The sequence below is a fragment of the Nomia melanderi genome, chromosome 2 (assembly GCF_051020985.1).
Source record: "Nomia melanderi isolate GNS246 chromosome 2, iyNomMela1, whole genome shotgun sequence".
NCBI classification, from domain to species: domain Eukaryota; kingdom Metazoa; phylum Arthropoda; class Insecta; order Hymenoptera; family Halictidae; genus Nomia; species Nomia melanderi.
This window is the reverse complement of record NC_135000.1, coordinates 25,522,153-25,546,308: the sequence shown is the minus strand read 5'-3', so window position 1 is coordinate 25,546,308 and position 24,156 is coordinate 25,522,153. Positions and strand designations below refer to the sequence as shown.

At 42.6% G+C, this 24,156-nt stretch overlaps 1 protein-coding gene across 4 annotated transcripts in view; it reads left to right on the top strand.

Annotated features, from left to right (window-relative positions):
• sim (bHLH transcription factor single-minded) overlaps nt 1-24,156 on the top strand; it is a 51,554-nt gene that overhangs the window by 7,936 nt on the left and 19,462 nt on the right. For all 4 annotated transcript variants that reach the window (XM_031990978.2, XM_031990974.2, XM_031990976.2 and 1 more), the window contains one exon: nt 22,734-22,964. In XM_031990978.2, the coding sequence (XP_031846838.1) occupies nt 22,734-22,964 (231 nt within the window). The remainder of the gene's footprint in view (nt 1-22,733; nt 22,965-24,156) is intronic.

Here is a 24,156-nt window from a genome sequence, read left to right as displayed (position 1 = left end):
ATACTTGGGACATAGAAGTTCTGTGGAGATCAAGGAAACTGAGAATAACTTGTTACTGATCTTTAACACGAATGATCGAATGATTATCTGAACAGGTTATATTATAAATAATGCTGGTGACATTCAGCTAGAAGTATAATAACCCAGTTCAATAAAATAATTTAATATTATGTTCTTTCCATTTCGTATTTCGCGTTCAACGCGTCAAGATCTCCTAATAGACGAAGTCTATAATAATCCTATCAATTTAGGTCCCGTCAATATAACTCCAACATTAGCCTAGCCATTTGCTGGTTGCGTCTCGAATATCACAGGACGCTAATCAATTCGCCTTCCCCTTCGGAGAAATATTTAGAAATGATTCACCGGCCGCGAGGAGTCAGGGTTCGTTGCTGAATCGAATGTAGCTGCCAAATTGACAGCTCGCCCGTAGGTCCGCCGGTGTATCGGCCGTCCAACTCGGTGAAACGGGAGAGAAATCGTGAAATAAAAGCAGCGCGCAGACCGAGGGACGAGAGGGAACGCGGCGAATAGTAAAAAGAGCAACGCGTGCCGCGGGTCGTCACGGCAGGCAACCCCCATCGGGCCTTATGGCGTTCGGGCCACACGAGATTCGAAAAATCTCGCCCGGCCGTTCGCAGCCTTTTGTCATCGGCCGGCCCGGGCCCAGTTCTTAATTCGCAACGGCGACAACGTCGAGTTACGACCAACTTTCCGACCGAATTCACTGCATCTTGTTTCGCCCTTGACGCTTTTCAGCCATGAATCCGCTCGTCTCGCGAACCGGTGCTCAGGATTCGCGTGTTACGTTAGTTTTTGCGCTCGCAGAACAACTGCGAGCTGTTTCCTCGTCTTCCTCTGGGAACTCTGATAGTCGATATCTAGGAAAAGATCGAAATCGTGTATGAAACACGCAGAGATTGGAAATTGTTGATTGTCTCGGTACTAATGATGAAATCTTTATATGTTATTAGAGTCCTCTCACAACTGTCGTGGATATTTTGAAAACAACGCTCAGCGACAACGCTAGTTGCGAAAGAAACTTCCATTTGCTTTGTGTTTGATGTTTATATTATACTTTCGGTACTCTTTCATGAAAGATTCCATAATATTAAAAGTGCAACTTGACAGTGTTCAATGCTGTATGCAAGAATGTCAATGTAGCGTCTCTTCAGAAATGTTTGTTCGTCGAATGAATTGTTGCCTTGGATTCTATGATCTATTTCCCGATGTATCCGAGAATGTTTACCCTTTGCACTCGAGTGGTGACTCTCGATCACCATTTGATTTGATATACCAAAATTATAGTCTTACACAATATTATCCCTTTGCACTTGGGAGGTGACTCCCAGTCACCATTTAATTTGACGCAGTAAAACTATAGTCTGATATTTAACGTTGAACTTTGAATGTCTCGATGCGTGAAATACTGAAATAAAATAGCTTTGTTCCTCATTGTACTTGTGATTTCCATTCGAGTTAGTTCCAAAGAATATCGTCTTTGTGTTGTCAAAAAATGTTAAATATTTCTAGTGAGAAACTTTCGAGTGCAAAGGGTTAAGCTTCGTGTAATCCAGAAATATGTGGAATATTGAAATAACTTTGTTTCTTAACTTACCTATGTTCTTTCATTCAGTTCGTTTCAAAGAACATCGTCTATAACTTATTGGAGAGTGTTGAATAATTCTTATGAAAGATTTCCGAGTGCAAAAGGTTAATCTTTTCCTAAGAACATAAAAAATCCAAGAAACGTTATATTTTTTCATATTTATCACGAGGACTAAAATTGTCTTGGAGTTGCTGGTAGATTGGAAAATCAGCTGGAGTGCAAAGGGTTAATACAGTTTATCTTGAAAAATGTCGTTTGTCCGTCGAATGAAATTAGCGGGAGAACGAGACAACGGGAAGTTAGCTTGTTGCCTTGGATTCTTTGATCTATTTCCCGACATTCCGCTCCTCCTTCAGCTCGGGAGACACTTGGGCGACGAAAACCGGGGTTCAGCGGTTTTCCGCTGGCTCTTGGGTAACGGATTTCGCGGCAAGGCCTCGATGAACCGTAACTCCTGCCGGCGTTGCACTCGTGTACATATTTTTGTCGCGCGTGTAGTTGACGGTTGCGGTATATGTAAGTCTGATTACGGTGGAAGATGCGTCGTCAGCATAACAGACATCCTTGTTATCGTACCGGCGTCCAAGGTTACGCCGTTGGTGCCTAACTCGAGACCGATTTGCTCCTTCTCTCATTTTTCTTTATCGTGGATAGCCTGCATCGATTTACTTCTACATCGCGAACGCTTGGTTCGATCTTATCCGATTGTACTTCATCGTAATCAGGAGAAATTATATATTACTCTCTTGGGAACGTTGATTCGTTGATCGTAGAATTAATCCTTTGCACTCGGAAGTTTCTCAGTAGAAATATGTGCACATTTTCTGATGAAATGTAGACGACATTGTTTGAAACTAATTTAACAATTCACAGATAAATTAAGCAACAATGCTGTTTTATTTAAATATTTCACATTGCAAAATATAATTTTAATTTGAAATACTGAATATTCAATATTTCTTTCAATTCAAATTTTCAAGCCTCTCGAAGCTTTTTCTCATTGACTTTACCAGTAACTGGATGTAATTTTAATAGAGAAAGCATATTAACGTAAATAAATGACACAGGGACGAAAAGAAAAGTCATAGATGTATTTTACTGTCTTTTGTCGATTATAAATGTTATAATATATTTAATGACAAAATTTTACAGTTTGCAATGACAAATTTTAGATTGCTCTGCTCCGGAGTTCTCGAGTGCAAAGGGTTAAGTGTGACTCGCTATAAAGTTTTGAGACCGGATTTAACACTAGAACTACCTAACGGGTAAAATTGACGCATTCCTGAATTCTCCATTGCCAAATATTAAAAAGATAAATAATAGCAATAAGCTAATACCAATGATTCCTTGTTTTATATGAGTTAACTATAAAGAAGATCGAAGAAGGTGAAAATAGGAAAGAATTTAACACTAGAACTACTGAATGAGTCAAATTGACCCATTCCTAAATTTTCCTTTCCCAATTATTAAGAAGATAACAGATGCTTTTTTGCAAAATTAAAGAAATTGATTCAGCAATACGCGAATTGAATCATAAGTCAATTGAAATTTCAGTAGCTGCATTCTTAGAGTTCCTATAGACAAATTTGAAAATGTCAATTCGACTCAGTAGTTCTAACGTTAAGAAATCTAGAAATTTCTCATTAGACATTCAGCTTCAATATCAAAAGAACATTCGAAAAACTGAGAAGTCTTCGTTTAATAACCGAAAAACTGACCACTAATCTAACTATATCGTTTCCCTTTGAAGTCTTAAATAAATATTATCTCTCTGGTGAACATTTAACGTTTAGTAAATATTGCTTTACGATAAACATAGAAAATCTATGTTTCCCGGTGAATTATTAAGGATAACAGAGCTTCAACGAGGATATTCGCGGAGATCACAAAGAAAAGTGTTAACAAGTACAGGAACTCCTGTTTCATATTAATATCCCCGTACCGCGTATTTCTGCGATGTGAAATATCGTGTAAAATGATACGATAAACGTACGATTTAATCGCACGGATTGGAAGGGCTGATAATTAATCAAGGACGAGTGTCGCCGGCACAGATATTCCCGCGCGTGCGGATCGACGCGTTTAAGCGATTTCCGCGCGACCAATGGTGAAATATCGCGCGAAATGAGCGCGTTTTGAAAGTCAGCCGCGAGTTCACTTTTTCGCCGTTTTCTTTCGCCGCTTCTCTGTTCTCTGGCGAACGCGTGGTGGTGGCCCTGAGACCAGTCGTGGACTTTACAGCCGAGTCGAATGGCAAAGGCAACGAAACGCGGGTTTGGGGAGGCTCTCGCTACAACTACACCTTCAATACCGTGGTTCTTATATCTAAAACCTCCATTTTCACGAATTCCCGCCATTTACATCGTGAATTTGTATTTATAGAACTTAACTACCAATTAATCTCTGAATGAGATTCCCATTTGAATTTCTCTCGAAGAAATTCGTAATCCATCGTTGTGAACTGATTTATGAAAGTTGACCTGAATAGAAAGATAGATAGCTCTGTGATTTTAATATTCTACAATAATATTAAAATTATTAGTATTGAAAAATGAGGCTGAAACGAGTCATCGTGTTCCTATATGTAACTCCGAAGTTTATAAGTTTAACTCTTTGACGAATGTCGACATTTCGGCGAGATGACATTTTCGTATTTGGAAGACTAAGTCAGACAAATGATTTAGTCAGCAAGAGATCATTAGTTTCCTTTTTTTATATTAATTAAGCATTTGGTATATAATGCAACTTTATCTGCTGAAGGTTCTGAATATTTCAAAGAATTTTCATCGGCAAAGGGTTAAACAACCCTGTTTATAGGATTAACCCTTTGAATGCCAGTTTTCTGAGATCAATCTTTCATATTTAGAATACTGAATTGCGAACGAATGATTTAATAACTGCAATAGCAAAACTATATTAATTCTTCCGAGAAAGTATTTATTTTTTTAGATAAACGTGTTATTCTTTTTCGTTTTGCTTTAGCTTTTCATTAGAATATATTATTATTTGATTTCATTGCATCATCAGAGATTTCTGAAATTAAATTCCACAGTTAACAGGTTAATCATCCATATATACTTCAAAGAATCTTCCGCAAGTGGTCAATTTCATTTTCTTTATGTAAAATATTGGATCAAGTCAGAAATATGCAACGCTAGTAGCGAACGTGTTAAATAGAAAGCAAACTGAAATTTATCATAGATCTTAACACTAGAACTGCCGAACAGTCAAACTGACTTTTTGAAATTTTTCTGTGGAAACTCCAACAGTGCTATTGAGATTTCTATTGATTTACATTTCAGTTTGTCTATTGTTGAATCAATTTCTATAGTAATTTCTCAGGGGATCATCTGTTATGCTTTTAATAATTGTTCGAGAAGCAATCAGGAATGGGTGATTTTGACCATGGGTGAATGTTACCATTTTGTTACGTTTCGTTCAGTAATGTCCCAATGTAACTGCGCGAAGCACAGCCTGTATACCTGCAACAAAGTACCTAACACTATTACTCGACTGTTATAATTTCGCTGAAAGCGGCTTCGCGTATTCGCAGAAAGACTGTAAATACAAGGACTTCCTCCGGCGCGCACCTCCTCCGCGTTCTGATGTATATGCCCGGGTGAGAGGGCAAAAGCGTGGAGGTGATAATAAGCCGTAAAGACTGTGAGACGCATCGGGCATGCGTGAAGCACTTATTCCCTTTAGCTTTACGAACGGGCCGATGTCGGCCACGCTCCAATCCTCCAAGTGGCAATATTTCAGCGAAATTATTGCGGAGGAAGATGTCACCGGCGTTTCGGCCGTCTAGTCTTATGAATCCATTTCTCTGAAGCACGTGATCGTTTCGGGGGAGAAGAACGAATGCTCGTTTCGGTAATGAAATTCATATTACCCCTTTCATTATGCTCGGATTGATTATAATCGCCGTGCCCTAAGAAACTTGAAGAATTCACGTCGTTCGACAAATTTGCTTGAGACTGAGAGTTTCATTGCTTTAACCATCGTTTATATACAGGATTTAAGTAAATAGGAGATACTGAGATTCACGTGTAAAGTGTGAAAGATTAAATTAATCGCAAGAATCAACCATTTTATATTTTTGATTGATGCTATGATCGCCATACTATAAATTTGAAGAATTCACATTGTTCAACAAATTTACTTGAGACTGAAACTTTCATTGTTTTAACCATTATTTATATAAAGAATTTAAGTAAATAGGAGATACTGCGATTCACGCGTAAAGTGTGAATGGTTAATTAATCGCGAGGGAGATAAAAATATAAAATGGTTGATTGATGCGCAATTTTTGCAACGCGAGATGTGCACAGGGGATGATACAGAGACTAAACGACGCGTGCGCGGTGGGTTTCATCCCCCGACACCGATCGTCGGCGGAAGATGAGGAATAATGCATCGATGGTGATTTATATGAAGCGGTCTGGACGCTGCCTTACAAATATTTGCGGTAAACACGTCTTTCCCGATATCCCCGAGTTCTCTTCCTTTGATTTGTGTGCTCAATTTATATCGGTCCCTACATCATAATTCTTGTGAGCGCCCGGATGGTGTTGGGAGATAATAGATCACGGGAATGCGTGGTGTTCCGTTACTTGTTCGTCGCGGATGTATTGTGGATGATGTTCGTGGAAAGGGTTGACGAACGGTACTGCGGGAAGAATGTAATCGCGCATGGAACGAGCATTGAACCTACCGAAAATATGGAAACAATACTGAACTCTTCTGTTCGAATCATTTTTATATGAATTGCAATCGAATGCATAGTACTTTTGAATATTGACCCTTTGAACTCGAGAATATTTTTCATTATAGACAATATTAATATTTTCCTAGAAAAATAATGAAAGTAATGAATGTCAAATAATATTAATATTTCCCTAGAAAACTAATGAAAATAATGAATGTCAAATAATATTAATATTTCCCTAGAAAAATAATGAAAATAATGAATTCGACCCAAGAAAGTTGTAAAATTAAAAGTTCAATATTAAATTTTATATAATGTACGAACCCGTGGAACACCGAAATAAAATAGTTCTGTCACATTTGTGCAAGGTATTTCTTTATGTCAATTGCAAAAAATATTGAAATTTCATCAGAAAATAATGAATATTTATCGAGAAAAATATTCTCGAGTGTAGAGGGTTAATAATGAAGTAGTTGTATCGATCACAGTTGAGAAATGAATGGTAAGGCAAGGGGTTAGCTAGGTTATTGTGGCTAGCACGGTGAGTTTCCATGAATTTCTTCTCGATAAACGAAGTCTAGTTAAACTGATTATTACTGCAACGATGCGTCTACGTTGCAACGAAGAATTGCAAGCGGCGTGTGTTGTACCTTGCTGAGGACAACGGTGTGACGTCATTCAACGCAGTGTACGTGTCCAAGTGGAAAACACTGGCGACACCAATTATCCATTTTTGCACGGAATTATCGCCACCGACCGAGATAACGGTGTCCATGCGACGTACAAATCGCTCGCAAAGGTTTCGTATACACTTAAATTAGACGCAGATACATGCTTGCCTCAGATTATACTGATGTACCTGGAATTTCACGGTGACCTTGACTTCTTCTTTATCAACCACGGCTCGATAAAACAATTCCTGAATCGCGATGATCATCTTAATCGTATCATTTGCATGTGCACCTATGTACCCTAATTATTTGATTACAATTGCTGCAGTATACCTTTAACATCCTCAATAATCACAAGATCATAAATCCAAATTAAACTATCCTTCAACCATCATCGACATCGGTATCAATCTCACTCAATTATATCACGAGTACAGTCTGTGACATCTTTAATAATTAATCCTGTGTAAAATTCGATATTTAATATTGTACCTTATATAACTCATCAATTTGAAAGATATTGAAACAAACTAGCTTTGTTCCTTAACGTATGTGATTTCTCTTTGAATTAGTTTCACAAGATATCCTCTTTACCTCATCAGAAAATGTATATTTCTAGCGAAAAACTTCAGAGTGCAAAGATGTTACCTATAAAACCCGGTATTTGATATTATCCCTTGTACAACCCATCAATTTGAAAAACATTGAAACAAATTAGCTTTCTTCCTCAATATACGTATTTCTTTCCTATAAGTTTCTATAAGATTCACAAAACATCCTCTTTACCTGATCAGAAAATGTTAAAGTACTTCTAGCGAGAAACTTCCGAGTGCAGAGGGATGAAAAATTCGAGCACCAGATTAAGCTACCCTATTATCGTTACCAACCCCTCCAGCGTCAGTGGCCTCGACCAGCAAACAGCAGATCGCGTTCGAAGAATGCACAGGTCAATACGCGTGAGCCTCGTTCGAATGTAAAATAGACAGCCGTCCGAGAGAGGGAAGGAAAATAAAAGGCACCGTCCAGCATCCACCGGCGGCCGCATTTATCGTCCTCCCCGATTGTCAGCGGGATGACACCGCGTACGTTGGGTGGCCATTCCGGAGGCACGCCTGGACGATCAGTCACACTTAACGTCAGGACTGAAGTGACTTAGTTTAGGGCTGTTTAAGGGCGGGCTGTTCGCGGATGAAAAGCTTGGGGGCCTCGCCCATTCGAGACTGTCGGGGGTGCGAGGATCTCTCTTTCTCTCTTTTCCTCTCTCCCTCTCTCTCTCTCTGTCCCCCCCTCGACCGTTTCCTACCCTCTCCATCTTGCTCGACGAGGTACCAGCTAACAACGAGAGGGGTGACTTTCCTGGTCCAACCAGCCAGCCTTCGGTTCGTCCCTCTCGTGCGTTTTCTCTGCTTCTTCTTCCTCTTCTTCTTCTCTGTTATTCCCTCTTTTTTTTATTCTCTAAAAGCACTCCAAAACTATATCGTTCTTGGCCGAGTGCACATGCATACGCACACACGGGTCCCATGGAGAAAAAAAAGTACTGGCGGCTGAGCCCGGAGTACGATGGTGGTGGCGGTCGTACGTACTACGTAACAAGGGATGCTTATCTCGCGCGACGTCTCCTCTCTCCCCGAGCCAGGAGGGTTGTTAGATTTTCCTATGGGAACCGCGAGGGTGCGGATTGTCGTTACACTAATTGTTACTCGTACGTTCCAGTCTGTCAAAACACGCCCGTTTTACATCCCCGCGACGAGTGCTTCATCGAGACGACGTCTTTGCGGTGCTGTCTCTTCTTTCGCGGAGACGCGCGGAACGCGGAAGAGAGGTCACGGGATGTTTTGCAAGTCAATTTTGTTGAAGACTATTTTGTCTTTTTGCGAACGGAGCTAAGAGATTGGACGATTGCGAAGGCACTCGTGGTTAGAGGAGCGTTCGGAATTGCCGGCGAGAGTATCTTTGTTGTACTTTAGTTGTTGTAGTGAATAATATTTAAATAGACTCTGTAAATATAGTATCACTGTGATTCGAAAATTATGGAATTGTCCACTGTGCGATGACGTTAGATTTCTATAATGCGCACAATTATGGATGACAGAAGAATTGTGCCGCGAAAAGGTGAAATGTATCTTGATGCGAAGCAAGATGAATTGAGATTGCAAATGAAATCGTATATTCTCCGCTAGCGTCGAATGCATTAACCCTTTCGACCATGAATTATTTTTTCCTGACTCCACTTGAATGTGTATTTATCCTTTATTTTGTGATAACGCAGTTTGATAAGAGAGGTTGGCACCATTGCCAAATGGAATCTATGGTTGCGATAATACGAGGACAACGTTTACAAACAATAAAATTTACCGAATTCAGATACGCCGAGCATTTATTTAGTATGTCCTTGTACGAGGACGCCATGACCGAGAGGGTTAATGTTTGTGCGAGTGACCGGTCGAGATCGGGAATCGGAGCTAAGGTTATTTCGGCTGTTGCGTTTATCTACGTTCTCCGGCTATTGCGCGCGATATTTAACGATTCGGTCGTATCTGGTCGCGGGGTTACGGACCGACCTCTCACGTTTCAGCGCCGCGACTACTGGCGTCTAAACAGAGTTTCGAATTCGCGATCGATAAACCGTCCCATCAGCGGTTTACGCTGGAATTGCTCTCGCGTCGAGGCATTCCGGAATTGCTCGAACTCGACCGGTCCCGGGAAATTGGAAACACATTGTTCCTGAAGATATGAGGACCACCTTCAAATCGCCACGATCGGTTGGAAAAATCAAATTAGTCGAAAAACAAATTCATAGATCTTTGCGAATCTGACTTACCATTAAGTCGCTCGAAAGTCAACGTGATTAAGTCGATTCCTCGATATTCTCTGATTCCTGTCAATCTTAATGAAATAATATTTTTCTTAGTTATTCAAGTATCTACTCGTTTCCCTTTTTTCTAGGTTAGAAACCCCTTCTTCTATAGCTTCTAAGCACGTATAATCATTTCAGAAGCCAAAACATTAATTACCTCGATGTTTCTTTCCCTGCCTCAACCGCATTAGCTTAAGCGACTCAATATACATATCCTGCGCTGTATAACCCCCGCCATCTTTACGCACCTTAACGTAGCGCCATTACGCAGTAAGCAAACCAACGCGCCTCTTTCGAGCAAACCGCGAAGCGCTCTAAAATCATTTCTAAATCAAACGTAAAAAGACATTCGAATTCCCATCGTAAAACGTAGTCTTCGATAAGATCTGCAGATCTTACCGTTAAATCTACAAATGAACGAAAGAACTCTAATAGAGAGAAACGAAGCAGCGCTGCCAAGACTGTATAATATATGATTGTTATTATATGCGACTGTACAGCTACAGCTACCGCGATTGGATACCCAAACGGTGCGCCACCGCAGGGAAATCGGGTTACCATGTTTCTTTTAAATAAACGCTCGGCCAACAGAATGAGATCAGCTTGTCGCGGGTGTGTATCAACGCTTGCTGGAAGACGTAAGAGAAATCCGAGGTGGCACGGGCATGGACGCCGGCAGAGGGCGGTGGGAGGGGGAGGGAAGTGTAGGATTACCGGCTATATACGTTCCTCGGGTTGGCTCGCGGGTGTTGTTTGTTGAGTTGACGAACAACATTGTAAGTAAGTGGAGTACGGAGCCTAGCTCGGGGTGAACGGAGGCCGCGCTGCCATCGGGGGCCACGTGTTCCGTCGTCTAAATATCAGCGGCGCGGGGGTATGCATGTCTGAACGTTCCTAAGGACCGCGGATCGTACGTGGTCAGCACAATGGAAGAGAAACACGGCTCGTACCGTAATTTAAACGCGTCGCGATTCCGAGTATCCACGGCTACACGTGGATTCGCTTCACGCGCGATGGACATGCGACTCGGGAAGAGTGACCCTCGATCGCTGGATCGGGGATCTCGTGGAAAATTAAAAACAATGATTATTTAGTTTGGGGTGCGGTGGCGGCTCGTAGCTGAAATTAATGGGGGTGGTGCTCTGGACAATTTTTAGCCTGTTTTAAAATGTTTCTATCCTTTTCGTAAACTGGAGGATGGCTACTGACATTAAGCTTAACACTATTTCTACAGAAGGTGTCAAAAGACACTTTCTGAAATTTTGACTTACTTTTCTCAGTTTAACAATTTTTCCCCGATTGAATTTTGGACGTTTCCTGTAGTTAATGTTATAATCGTTATTGGTAAAGTTCAAGGTCAGTTCAGAATATACGACTAAGGTTGGAAAATAGTTTTAAGGCGAAAATTCGACAGGTGTCTGTCGACACCTCGGTAGAAAGTGTTAAGGATTATATATTGTACAAGTATAAAGGAAGAAGTAAAGAGAAAAGGATTCGTTATGTGTAATGTTATCGATGATAACGAGTGTTCGCATTAAAGTGTGTTAAAATCAGGTTACAATCAAAAGTATGATGAGAATGGATGGAAAGTTCCTCGTTTTGGTAATTGTTTAGTTTAGGGTGTTCGATTTCGATGATTTTTGGACCTATTGTCGGGAACGTAATTCTAAGGAGATTGTGAAACGAAGATTTGTAAGTTTTTAGTAAAATTCTACTTAAGATTTTTGACAAAAATTGGTTTCGGTTTAATTTACTCTTTGTAAAAGATGTTTGTAGGGTTTTGGGATCCTTGAGTTTAGGTTTGGAGTGAGATTGAAATGAGGTTTCGATTGAATTAGGAGGAACAACGGTTTTTGAGAATATTTTCTAGTATTGGTTTCGTCAGGAAATGGAACTCTAGGAATGCAAGTTTAATCTCGCGAAATACTCCGAAGTCCATTGGCGTTTTCAATTAAAGGAGTATTCTCAGGAACGCTAATCCGAAGCAAACATCCAGGAGTTTTCTCTTTCGTTGCCAATCAACGCTATAGAAGAGGAAGTTCGTCAACGGCGTTCTTTCCTCGGAGAGGAAGTAAAATTATTCGTAAGCCCAAAGATATACGTTCCGCGTTCCACGTGGGATTGAATAATTCTCCCCTAACTAGATTAGGTTCTCTCTGTGTCCGCATTTCCGAGAGCCAGCTGTGTATAAAAGTCTTAACACGTTGACTGTCGAGAGTTTTGTATAGTAATACGAATTCTTTCATAACAAGGGCAAACATGGTATTGCAAATAATTATTAATGACTTAGTATCACGGTATTTGTACTACTCTGTTATCTAACAACTCGTGTTACTAAATATTTTCATTCGACATCACTTTTCATATTGCAATCATTCTCAAACAATCTGAAGCACCGATCATCGGTGACCACCGTGGCAGTCAAAGTGTTAACCCTTTGAACGAGAATGTTTCAAATCTTTAAAAACTCTATTATAACAAATTTAATAATAAATTAAAATCTTAAAGCAAAAAGAAAACCAGCTATCAATCTCTCATTACTTGAATAATTAAATTACTCATTCCTAGTTAGTGAGGTTAGGTATGACACCTAGAAGTCGCCATTACGGCGGCATTTAATCACAAAGTGTTAATTCTTAGCAAAAAGTATTTCAAGTTGACTTATCGCGAAAAAATACCGTAAAGAAATTTACAGAAGTAAACTAACATGATACTTATCGCGTTAATTGCAATTATTACAAGAATAAAGTGATAAAAATAATCAAATCATTTTCATCGCCATATACACAGCATTGTAAACCAGTAAGTAAAAGTCCATGCTTATATGTCGGCATTGCTCCATTAAAAGTTAACCCTTTGCACTCGGAAGTATTTCGTTAGAAATACTTAACATTTTCCAACTAGACACAGACGATATTTTTCTAAATGAAACAAAGCTTTCTTATCCCAATATTTCGCACACCGATGATACACAGTTCAATATCGAACATCAAATTTTATATCACCTCTCGAGTGCAAAGGGTTAACCCTTTTCGGACGGAGATTCCTCAAAATGTACAAAAACCTTCAGCAGATGAAGTTAAATTACATATTGATCGTTTAAACAACAGAAAAAAGAAAACTAGGCACTAGTCTCTTGCTGATTCATTAATTAAATCATTGGCCTGCGACGTAGTCTTCCAAATACGAAAATTTGATCTCGCCGAAATGTCGACATTCGTCGGCAAAGGGTGAATGTACCAGCGTTCCGAGGAAATTCGATGAAAACGATCATTTCGCGACGTATCTTTGCAATGATGTTCGCAGAGAAAAAGGGGGCGGTGTCTCGTGAACGAGGGATTACTATCGAGTGTACCCTACAGTTTTCGAGCAAATATGCAAGATCCGTGTGCGCGGGGAATAGTGACAAAGATAATATTTGTTGAGATTTACACGCGTGTCGTACCGACGCTATTTTCATATCCGCGCTGCTGCTGTGTGCTCTCCGCGATAGAGTACACAGACGCGCCGGCCGGGATCGTGTGCGGGAAAAATAACGCAGTTGTTCGTTTTGCACATGGCGCCGCGCCGCGCCGGTGGCCCGCGCTAGCATGAAAATGTCGAACCGTACGCGCGCCATCGATACGAAAATACGCTCGCGATAATTCCGTCGCGTCGGGCAACGCTCGTCCAATTTGCATTCGCCGGACGCATCGAAAATATAAACCGGAGCCTTCCCTCGCAAACTCGACACCATCGAGAGCAAATATTTCGAGCTGCCCAACTGAGCTCCGTAAACGAAATTTACGTTAATTATTCCATGGATCTATCGTCGATTTCTGCTTTCCGCGAGAGAGACGTCGAGTAAAAATGTTGAAAATAAGTTTCACTGGTTTGTTGGTGTCTGTAAAATTTCTTTCGATGATTCCCTTAACACTAGATTTACTAGATTTAATATTTTATACTTTATCGTTCTTAGAAGACGTGTTTGTTTATATAGATCGCAGAAATTAGCGTTTCAAGAACAGAGAATTATAATGTATATTCGCTAAATTGCATCAATAAAAATCGGCATAAATTATTACGAAATAATGTTTAAGGAATTCAGTATCCGTCACATTGACGGATCCCGTAAATCTAGTGCTAAGATATATTTATTTGAACAAAGCGTTACGGGTTAGTTTCAGCTAGAAGTAACATCATGGATTTCGTCTTCCGATTGCTTTTGTTAACACAAGTTAAGGCGATTGTCAATAATTCCGCATACTGGACACAAGGAAGTTTGATTTATTTGAAGAGGAAAGGGTGTCCGAAATTTTTTTAGCCGGAACGCGCATCCTCCGGATGTTTTCATCCCAAATACATCCCTTAAAGACGCCACGACCGCCCCGAGTCGTCGCAAATAATGAATTGGTTTTGCCGTGGCGGAAATGCCGGCATCTGCGGGGGTTGCGGGGGCGAAGTCCGAGCAATTCGGTTGTTTGTTCTCTTAGTGGGATGGGTCGGTTCGTCCCAGCGTTCCTACTATATTTTTGGCGTAAAGATCGCGGTTTATGCCTGGACACGCAGCACGCTCACGATTTAGGCTGTAACAATATTACGTCACCGTTCACGGAACTGGAGTTAGGTTAACGTGAGCTTAGAACACTGGCCACAAAAGAAATCAACAGGAGGTTTGTTGTGTTTATAAACATTCGAAATCTAGATTCAACCGTTCGCTCTGAACGCCTTCGATCGGCTGTTGACTTCCAATTTCAATCGCACGTTTCAACTTTGAAACTCGATCACATACAAATGGAGAATCTCATTCACGCAATAATAATAAAAAACAACAAACAATAATAGAAACTTGAGTTATCATAGTAATATTCCTTACTAAACACTACCCATTCACTTCCCATCGAAAACCATCCTCAATCCAAACGCAGAATCCTCGAAATCTTCCTCGCCATACGATCGATTCTCGTAACATCGATCACAAGCCAACGCGAACGAACTCAAACGAGATCCAAGCTCATCGAGCGATACCTCCCTAACGAGTCTACGACCTAGAGCAACGTCGAGGAGCCAACCTTCGAACTGTTAAAATGCGTGGGCACACTCCCCGCGTCGCGTCGTGGATCGGTGAATGGATTCCCCGGCTGCGGCGAAAAGCGGCGGGTAGGGGGCGAGGATGATGAATCGCGGGTTGTAGCCAGCCCCCTTGTCTTTTGGGCCGAATGCAGGGACGTTTTTCGGGGGGGGGGGGGGTGAGAGAGCTCGCCGGGTGGAAAAAGCGCGTGGTTGTGCGTCGGGCGAATGTAGGTGAGCCGACGTTAAGCTCTGACGGAGTTGCAGGCTCGCGCGTCCTCCGGAACGCATTGAGACGGTCACGAACGGAGAACAAGGAGGCGAGAGCAGTTCTACACGCGGCGGAGCTCGCGACGCGGTCGCAGGAGCACGCTCTGACCCAGTAATCGCGTGTCCCTGGACACGCTTCGGAAAGAATCGATTCATCGGCCGGCGAAGGAGTGCCGGGGACCTGATTAATTCTGATGGCTAGGTCGCCGGGCGCATTCAGGTGTCACGATCTCGAGATTTTTCCAGTTTCTTAGATTCTTCACGGAGATAGCTGTCCCCTTTGGGGACCGGCGGCTAACTGGCGCTGATTATGGGGCCCGTTTATTCGTCGACGCGCTCCGATGGAGAATGCCTGCTCTCCGGGGATGGTTTCGGGGGTGTTCGAAGGTTCTGTGGGTGTTTCTCGGATTCTTTCACGCGGTCGGGTATTGAGAATCGTCTCGAACAAAAGGATGAATGGGTTTCGATCGGAAATAAATATTTCGGAGTTTCGGGTCGTACTAGGTTCGTGAACGTCGAAGTTCACGCGACTATAGCGTGATCTGCGAGGGTTTATCGACGGGAACACGTGTCCTGTGGATATCGGGGCTCTTGCTTGTCGGGAATTAATCTTGTTTCATAATAATCGATGATTTACATAATATGGGATATCGATTTACTGGTAAGTTTGACATCGTGTAACATTATGTAGAAACGGTGAGAGGATTGATAAGGTCGAAGGAATGTTTCTTCGGTGGAAAATTCCGACGAATGCAATGAAGCGCGCGCGCGTGTGTGTGTGTTTGTTTGTTTGAAAACAATACGTGTTACGAAACGCGGAAGAGGGCTCTTTATCTTGTATTTCCATAACAATATTTGCCTTCGAACGCGAGTCGCCGCGGGAATATGCTGGGTCAATAATGATAGATTTTGATTATCGCGTCGTTCCCTTTCCTCGTTGGTACACACCGAGCAATGGTCGCTGGGGGAATTCGAGCGGAATCAGAATTTTCCAGGCTTTCCACGTGAATCAACGAGATTAGAAGAAAGATCCGTTAATTGGACGTCGGGTTCAGGCACCGGCAAGTATAAATTGGATCGCCGCCCTCCGACCCCTCGCTGATTACTTATCGCGGATATCGATTATATTCGTAATGGTATATAATAGCGTGTCCCGAGCGTACGAAGTCAGACAAAAAATCGTGTATTTCCCTCTTTCAAAGGGGCACCTGTAATCCTTGTGAAAACACCTGAATACGTACTAAATGTTTCGCCGCGGTCTGCGCTAAGGATGCTAATTGATAATGCCCACGGTTATTACGGATAAATAAAGCTTTCCTCCAAACGTGTGCGACCGGATAACAAAACCTCTTCGCGACGTTTATTAAAATGTTATTTCACTCTGTGCCTAGTGTATACTCCTATCTTTAACCTTTGCACTCCGTTGTCGCCGCTGCACGCAGTGCGGCCAAACGGCTGTTTCCTGAATAAAACTCAATAACTTAGAAAGTATTCGCGATACAGACAACTGCTTCGGATAAGATTTGTAAGGTATAGAGCTAAATATATGGAGGATATACTTTGTTTACATTATGGGGATGTTATGAAGTATTTTCAACGACAATGGATAGCGTTTCGATTCCGACGTGTTAGAGAAATGGAGTTTATTCGCACGAAACCTTTATTTTTCAATTGAAAATCATTTTGAACAGCAGGGACTAGCAGCACTACTAACTGTTAGTTTTCCTTATCGGAATAATCGAGTAGCTCCATAGAACTCGGATTTGCTGAGGGGTTGTATCAGAAATCGCTCGAAGTGCAAAGGGCCGATCTACAACCGTATCGAACATAATCAAAGCTTCTATCTTATCGATCTACCAATGCATCAACTACCACAGTCCATTCCTAAACTTCTACACAACTAATAGATACATATGGAATACCATTTCAATACTTTAATAAAGCAACATTCATCCATCGCGACAAAGTATTCTAGACAGACGCTGAGGATCATCGAAATCCAGGAAAAATTTCGCAAAACTCGATGACCCCGAATTATGCGTTCCCGGTTTCACCGGCCAGGTTCCTGTCGACATCTGGATAATCCTCGGCCGAAGGTGCAAGCACGGGCGCACGTGGGCTCGCAAGTAAACCATTCCCGGCCCCCGAACCGTTATGTCGCGTCTTAGCCCCGGAAAGGTGCGAGGACGGCGGGAGAGACCGGGAACACGGAACACATGTTTCGTATTAGATAGTTTCCTACCTGTCGACCCGAGCCAGGGCGCATAGAAAGTGTTCGAACGTAGAAATGCCACGGCAGGAGCAAGGTAACGCCGGAACACGTGTTCCACGGCAAAGGCCGTGGACATTGTCCACGGTGCTGCGCCTCGGGAACAGCAGGTTCCTTCCGGAACATGTTGGCAACACATGTTTCCCATTTCGGGATGCACTTTGCTCCTGGCGAAAAAGGTGCGCAGCAAGGTGGTTATACTGCCCAGTCGTAAAATGCAGGTTCCAACCTGTCATTCTCGAAGATTCGTCGAGGTCCTATTCGCGCACGTGACGATCTCCGCGAGAATCCGGGAACGAGGATGCCTCGTAGCTGATCGGCTGCTGGATGAGAGATTTTATGGTGTTGTTTTATAACGAGGTCCTTTCGAGAAGTTCACGAGATCCTGGATTTCACTTGGAGGGATATCTTTCTGCTTGTGTTTTGCTTAACTCTTTGAGACGCACGGTTTTAAGGAAAGCTGAAATAGAATCTATTGTGCTACAGTTTCGCAACATTAACCCTTTGCTCTCGGGAGGTGACTCTCGGTCACTATTTCACGTAAAACTGTACAATCTGATATTTAATGCTGAACTTTGTACAATGTCTCGATATGTGGAATATTGGAAGAAAGCAGCTTTGTTCCTCGATGTGCTTGTGATTTCCCTTCGAGTTAGTTTCGAAGAATAGACCTCGTCAGAACATGTTAAATGTTTCTAGTGAGAAAATTCCGAGTGCGAAGGGTTAATTACAACAGTCTGAACAACTTAATGCGTTTTGCCAACTGGAGAAATTTCAAAGAAACCCGTTGAACTCCAGAAGTATTTCACTGGAAACACTCAGTTCTAATGAGATGCAGATGACATTTTCTGAGATTGAGTTGAGAAATCGCACATGCATTGTAGAATAAATATTAAATATTAAATATCAAACTTTACAGTTTTGCTATGACAAATCATTTGACGATTGAGAGGTCCCTTTGTAGTGCAAAAGGTTAAACTGTACGACTATCAGTAACTTCAACTTTTTCAAGTGTGTTAACCCTTTGCCGACGAAGATTGTTTTTAGTACACAAAACCTTTCGCAGATTCTGCTAAATTAAACGTTGAATGCTTAAATCATAAATAAGGAAACCGTGTACTGATTTCTCGCTGTACGAATAGTAAAATCATTTGTTCACAACTTGGTATTCCAAACATGGAAGTTTGATCTCAGCAAAATGCCGACATTCGTCCGCAAAGGGTTAAGATGCATCTTACCATCAGCACATATAAACAGCTAATCAAAGAACGGGACAGTTTTTAATCCACCTAACCCGAAGGAGTTAAAACATAATTGCTCCTCTCTGAATTAGTCCACGCCAACCGCGATAGAATAATGATTCGCTTCCCTGCTGATCCTCTAATTTCAAACATTCGCGTACGCACGCTGCAACAATTCCCCCAGGCACGGTTCAAATAGCCGACAATATCCGCGACCGCTACAAAATCTACCGAAACACGCTTCGACAAACGCGTCATCGATTCGTCGCAGTATGCAAATAAAATGCTTCAAATCGCGCCTATTTGACGCATTTGGCCACCTACCCAGACACTCGGTGTTCTAAATATTTGAATAATGTGGATTCCAAAACCATCGAACTGTCGTTTCAACCGGCGGATCCGTTCATCGTCCGAGGAACTAATTCGACAAATCAATATCAACCGCCTACCGGTGACAACAACTGCAAAACCTCAACACGGTCAACTTCGCGTCCCTTTCCCGATAAAACTGATTCCCGGCAAGTTCCAGCTAACAAACGCGGAAAAAGTGGAAGTCTCCGAGAAAGTCTCGCGAGAACAATCGTCGGGCAATAAATCGTGTTACGTAATGAGAGCAACCCTTTCGGCAATTACCAGGCCGCGTCCCGCTGGCAGCCGGCGGGGGCGAAGTTTCGAGGGTTCGAGAGTTCCGAGGAGTTCGAAAATTCCCAGGCTCCGAGGGCCGGTGCCATTGGCCGTGCGGCGGTGAACTAGCACCGCGAGCCTGGCACGGAGACAGAGAGGAACACTGTGGAAGAGGGAAGCCCGATAATATAATCCTATGGTGGCTCGTCAACGGAACAGTAGAGCCACCAGCAATCGCCTTTGCTTTCGATTTTGCCACCCGCCGGGCTGCCACTGTGTACACGACCGTCCGGCACGACCGTCATTCGAATCACTTGGGCTTTCCCCGGCCAGCTATAACCGAGTACGACCGTCATGCTCCGTCTCGTTCGTCCTTAAACTTCTTTCTCGTTCTCCGTAGCCCCGTCTGCTACCTATATCCACCCCCATTCTCTCTCTCTCTCTCTCTCTGTTCCTCTTCCCATGTCCTCCAACAGCGTCGCGTCGCGTCGCGTCGCGTCGCGTCGACGAACACAGACGAGGGAAGGTTTGCACGTGCGTGTGCAGAGGGGTCTTTCGACTGATCCAGCTCCAAGGGTGGAGCTTAAAATAAGGGTGGTACCTCACGGCTTACCTACCCCGTCGGGGAAACAGCATCGTGGATGAGACGGGAAGCGAAGGAACCGGCTGGTAGGAGGAGAGAGGACACGCCGACCGGGAACAAGGACCAAAACCCGACACGAGGTCTCGGAACGCCGAACGACCCTGCACTAGTCGTAATTTAAGTGCGACGGACACCGGACCGTCGGCTGTACGTGCTTCCGCGTCAAGGTTCTGCTCGGCCGATTCTCAAGGTCGTGACGGGAATCGAAATTCGGAGATTACACGATTTTTTCCGTTCGTCCGGCTCTCTCGCCGCGGATCGCCGGTCGTCGCACCGTGGTGTGGCTGGAACGGGACATGACGTATGCGCGCGTGATTTGAGAAGTGTCGCCGAGAAGTTCGCGGAAGACTTTTCGACGGTGATCCCCGGGACACGTGGAAATGTTGTGAGGAGGCGACGGTGTCCCGACAGTGCCTCCGAGTGTCGTCGACCGGTTCTTCTATGGTAATCTCGCGTCCGCTGGATCGAATACGAGCGCGACTGTTCAAAGATGGCGCCCATGGTCGAGAATCACGGTCGTAGCGTTATCTTAGGAAGCGACCCTTATATCGGTAGCTGGAGACGCAAACAGGCTCAGAAAGGTATTGACATTTCGTTTTCCGAATTGGAAGCGGGGCTGCTCGTTCGATGATGCTTCCGCGTTTCGTTCGGCGCGGTCGATTGTTTTAACGAACTGCTGCACCGTAGATGTCATTGATAGAAATATATTTATGAAAGTTCGATCGGAGGGATGATTTGGTTTTTTAAGGAATTATTGCATCGTAGATGTTGATACTTAGAAATATATTTGTGGAAGTTCGATTGGAGGGATGACTTGGTTTCTTAAAGAACTGTTGCAGATCACTGATACTTGAAAGAAATGTACTTATCGTATTGAATATATACAAGAGCAATTAAATTAGTAAATAGTACCATAACATCACTACAAACGACTGAAAATATATATTTGGTAGTCTAAATAAGATCTGACCATCTCGCTCGGCATTACTCTAGAATGTACACAGTTTCCTAGGATTCGCTGATAAGAGTCTCGTAGATTAGCTCGAAAACCCGTGGACACTGGGAAATACTGTTTCCGGAGGAGCTATTGTGCATGCAGATTTTCTCGGACCTATTCGTTCCGCGGTCGCGAAACTGCAGAAAGCCCCGCGGTGCGTTCTTTGTCCGTCGTCGGGGAACAAACGGTTTTTAAACGTTCATTCCCGGAATGTAGGGACTAGGTGTAACCGAGCTATTCGTTCGATGTCATGCGTATCAACGTCTGCGAGGAAGTTCCGAGTACCTCGACAATGCACCGCGAGGCCTGTATGGTTCTCCTTCTTCGGTTGCCATTTTTACCGCGTAACTTCGAGACGAAGCGTAAAAGGCTCGGAACTTCCCGTCGCGTCGATCGCCGAATTAATTCGAATAACATCGACGAAACATTCGATGAAACAATCGACAGGTTCTTATTATCTTCTCGGTTTCCGTGGAGCAACGTTTTTTTTCCTCCTCTTTTGAATCGGGCGCTTACGCTTTTCCTCTTCGTCGCTAGATTCCGCGAGCGAGTCGCAGAATCGTCGGCTGAAACGACGGAGCAGGAAAAAAAAATGCATTATTCAAGCGAATTTCCATCCGTGAGAAGACTCGGCAGATGGGTAGCTACGTCGTTAGGTTGCTCTCTTGCCGGCGTTTTAATGACGGTTTGCTCCCTTTGCTTTCGGTTCTTATAACGACGGGCTTCGACATCGTTACGGCCTCCGCGTTGTATCATGGACGACGCGGCGATCGATGGTAATATTAGCAACGCTGCCCGTTCAATTTATACCGGGACAATCGCGTGAATCGCTCTTTTTCTTCGTTCCTGGCGCGTCCGACCCCTTGTCTGCGAGCAACGCGTCAGCTTCACGCGAGAACTACCATATCAGTCGAAATGACTTATCCCTGATTTCTTCAGTTACTGAAAAGACAAATATTTCCGAGAGAAATGATCAACGGAACTAATTTGGTAATAGAGCGAAGATACGAGTCAATCGAAATCTTAATATGCACATGGTTATTAGAAAGGAGTCTGTAAAGATCAGTTTAAGCGATCGGTAGTTGTGTTAAGTTAACTGGTTTTCTTGAATCGAGTAAGATGAAGGATTAGAATATATCATTTTATGCCATTGCTATCGTGTCCTTTAAATCATTCTGAGAAGAATTCTCGATTGACATTCAACCCCTATCTTCGCATAGGTAATATTAACAAACAGAACCAATTAACGTCGGGTTTTATTATATTTTACGTAATCTTGCGATACGTTAACCCTTTGCACTCGGAAGCTTTTCACTAGAAACATTCATTTTCCGATGAGACATAGACGATAATTTGAATCGAACTAACGAGAAAACACGTGAATTAAGAAGTAAAGCTATTTTATATAAATATTTCATATATCGATGCATTATAGAAAACGTAATATTATATTTAACAGTTCGTAATTTCGTTATATTCAATCAAATGGTGACTGAGGGTCACCGCTCGAGTGCAAAGGGTTAATAGCAAACTGATACGGCAAGAAAGGAAAAACCACGAGCGGTGCGGGTGTTAACGCGCCAGAACCCTGTCCTACTTTCACAGATTCCCGACCGGTAGGCGTTGAAGGCGCAATTAGTGAGTTCTTGTGTCACTGTCCTTTTTCTGTAGGACACTTCTGATCTTCCTCCTCTCCTTCTTTCGCCTCGTTAAATTAAAGGTCACGAGTCGATGGAGTTTCGAACCCCGTGCATCGGCGGACAGGCTCTGAACGTTCTCCATGGTTTGTTCGCAGGCAACGGCCTATCATCAGACATGCACCTCGGCGCATCCAGTCCACAGGAAGGCGTGACGAAGGAGAAAAGCAAGAACGCGGCGCGCTGGCGGCGCGAGAGGGAGAATTACGAATTTTTGCAGCTCGCGATGATGTTACCGCTACCGCAGCCCATCACGACACAGCTGGACAAGGCCAGCATCATTCGGCTGACGACCAGCTACCTGAAAATGCGGGAGGCGTTCCCATACGGTAACTAATTAATCGTTTTTCCGTTAATCCCGCGGTGGATCCTTTAACCCTTTGTCCTACGACGACGAGTGAGTGATGAAGATTTTCAACACAATTCAACGAATATATATATATATTGCTCAGTTCATTCGAGTTCAAAGTGAACATTATTCCTCTGTAATCAATTGTTATAGTTAAAAGGAAATATGGGCGTGACATGTGCTTGGAATTTTTCTCTTTTTCTAATAAATTATCAATGACAAAGTAGCTGTACCGATCAGAGTTGAGAAATCATAGGCCAATGGGTTAACCCCTTGTCTTTTTCAAAAGAGAATAATTCTAAGCTTATGTTATTCCTATATTTCCTTTGAACTATAATAGTTGATCACAGAGCAATAATATTTACTTTCAATTCGAATGAATCGAGTAATATATGTATTTGTTAAATCACCATAAGCTTAGAATTTTTCTCTTTTTCCGATAAATTATTAATCACAAAGTAGCTGTACCGATCAGAGTTGAGAAAGAAATCATAGGCCAAGGGGTTAAAACTGAGAAATATTCATCGCGACATTCGAATTTTTCGTTGAGTTTAACCAATATATACATTATTCACGTGGATTGGGAGCTAACACTCCTTGAGAATATTTCCACTTTGAAACGAATGCACACCCTTCGTGATTTCATATAGAAAATTATAGTCTTATATATAATACTCTGCTTTGTATAATGCATATGAATATTGAAATAAATTAGCCTTGTTTCCTAACGCGCACAACTTTCCACGGTTATTAGCTTCAAAGAACGTTTGTATCTCATTAAGAAATGTTGTACGTTCCTAGTGAAGAACTTCCGAGTGCGAAGGGTTAATACCATTTTTACGTAGTTATCCCCGAGATCACATGTCAGTGGATCGTGATTAAACTTGATGTATTGAAACGGAAACGATTAATACATTAAGCAGTCCTAGTGATCAGAGATCGTGGAGAACTACCCCTTTTTGTAGGAAAATTGATTGAAAAGGAGTTTTGGTTAGAATATCGGACAGACATTCCGCGTAGAAAAGTCGAAAAGAATAATATGAAACAAACCAATTGATTTTCCAAGCGAATGGCCGCGTGTGACGGAACCACGTGCCGGCAATAAACTTCACTTAGCGGTAAACGGATGAAACGCTATTCTTTGTTAATTCAGGCACCGGACACTTACGCGC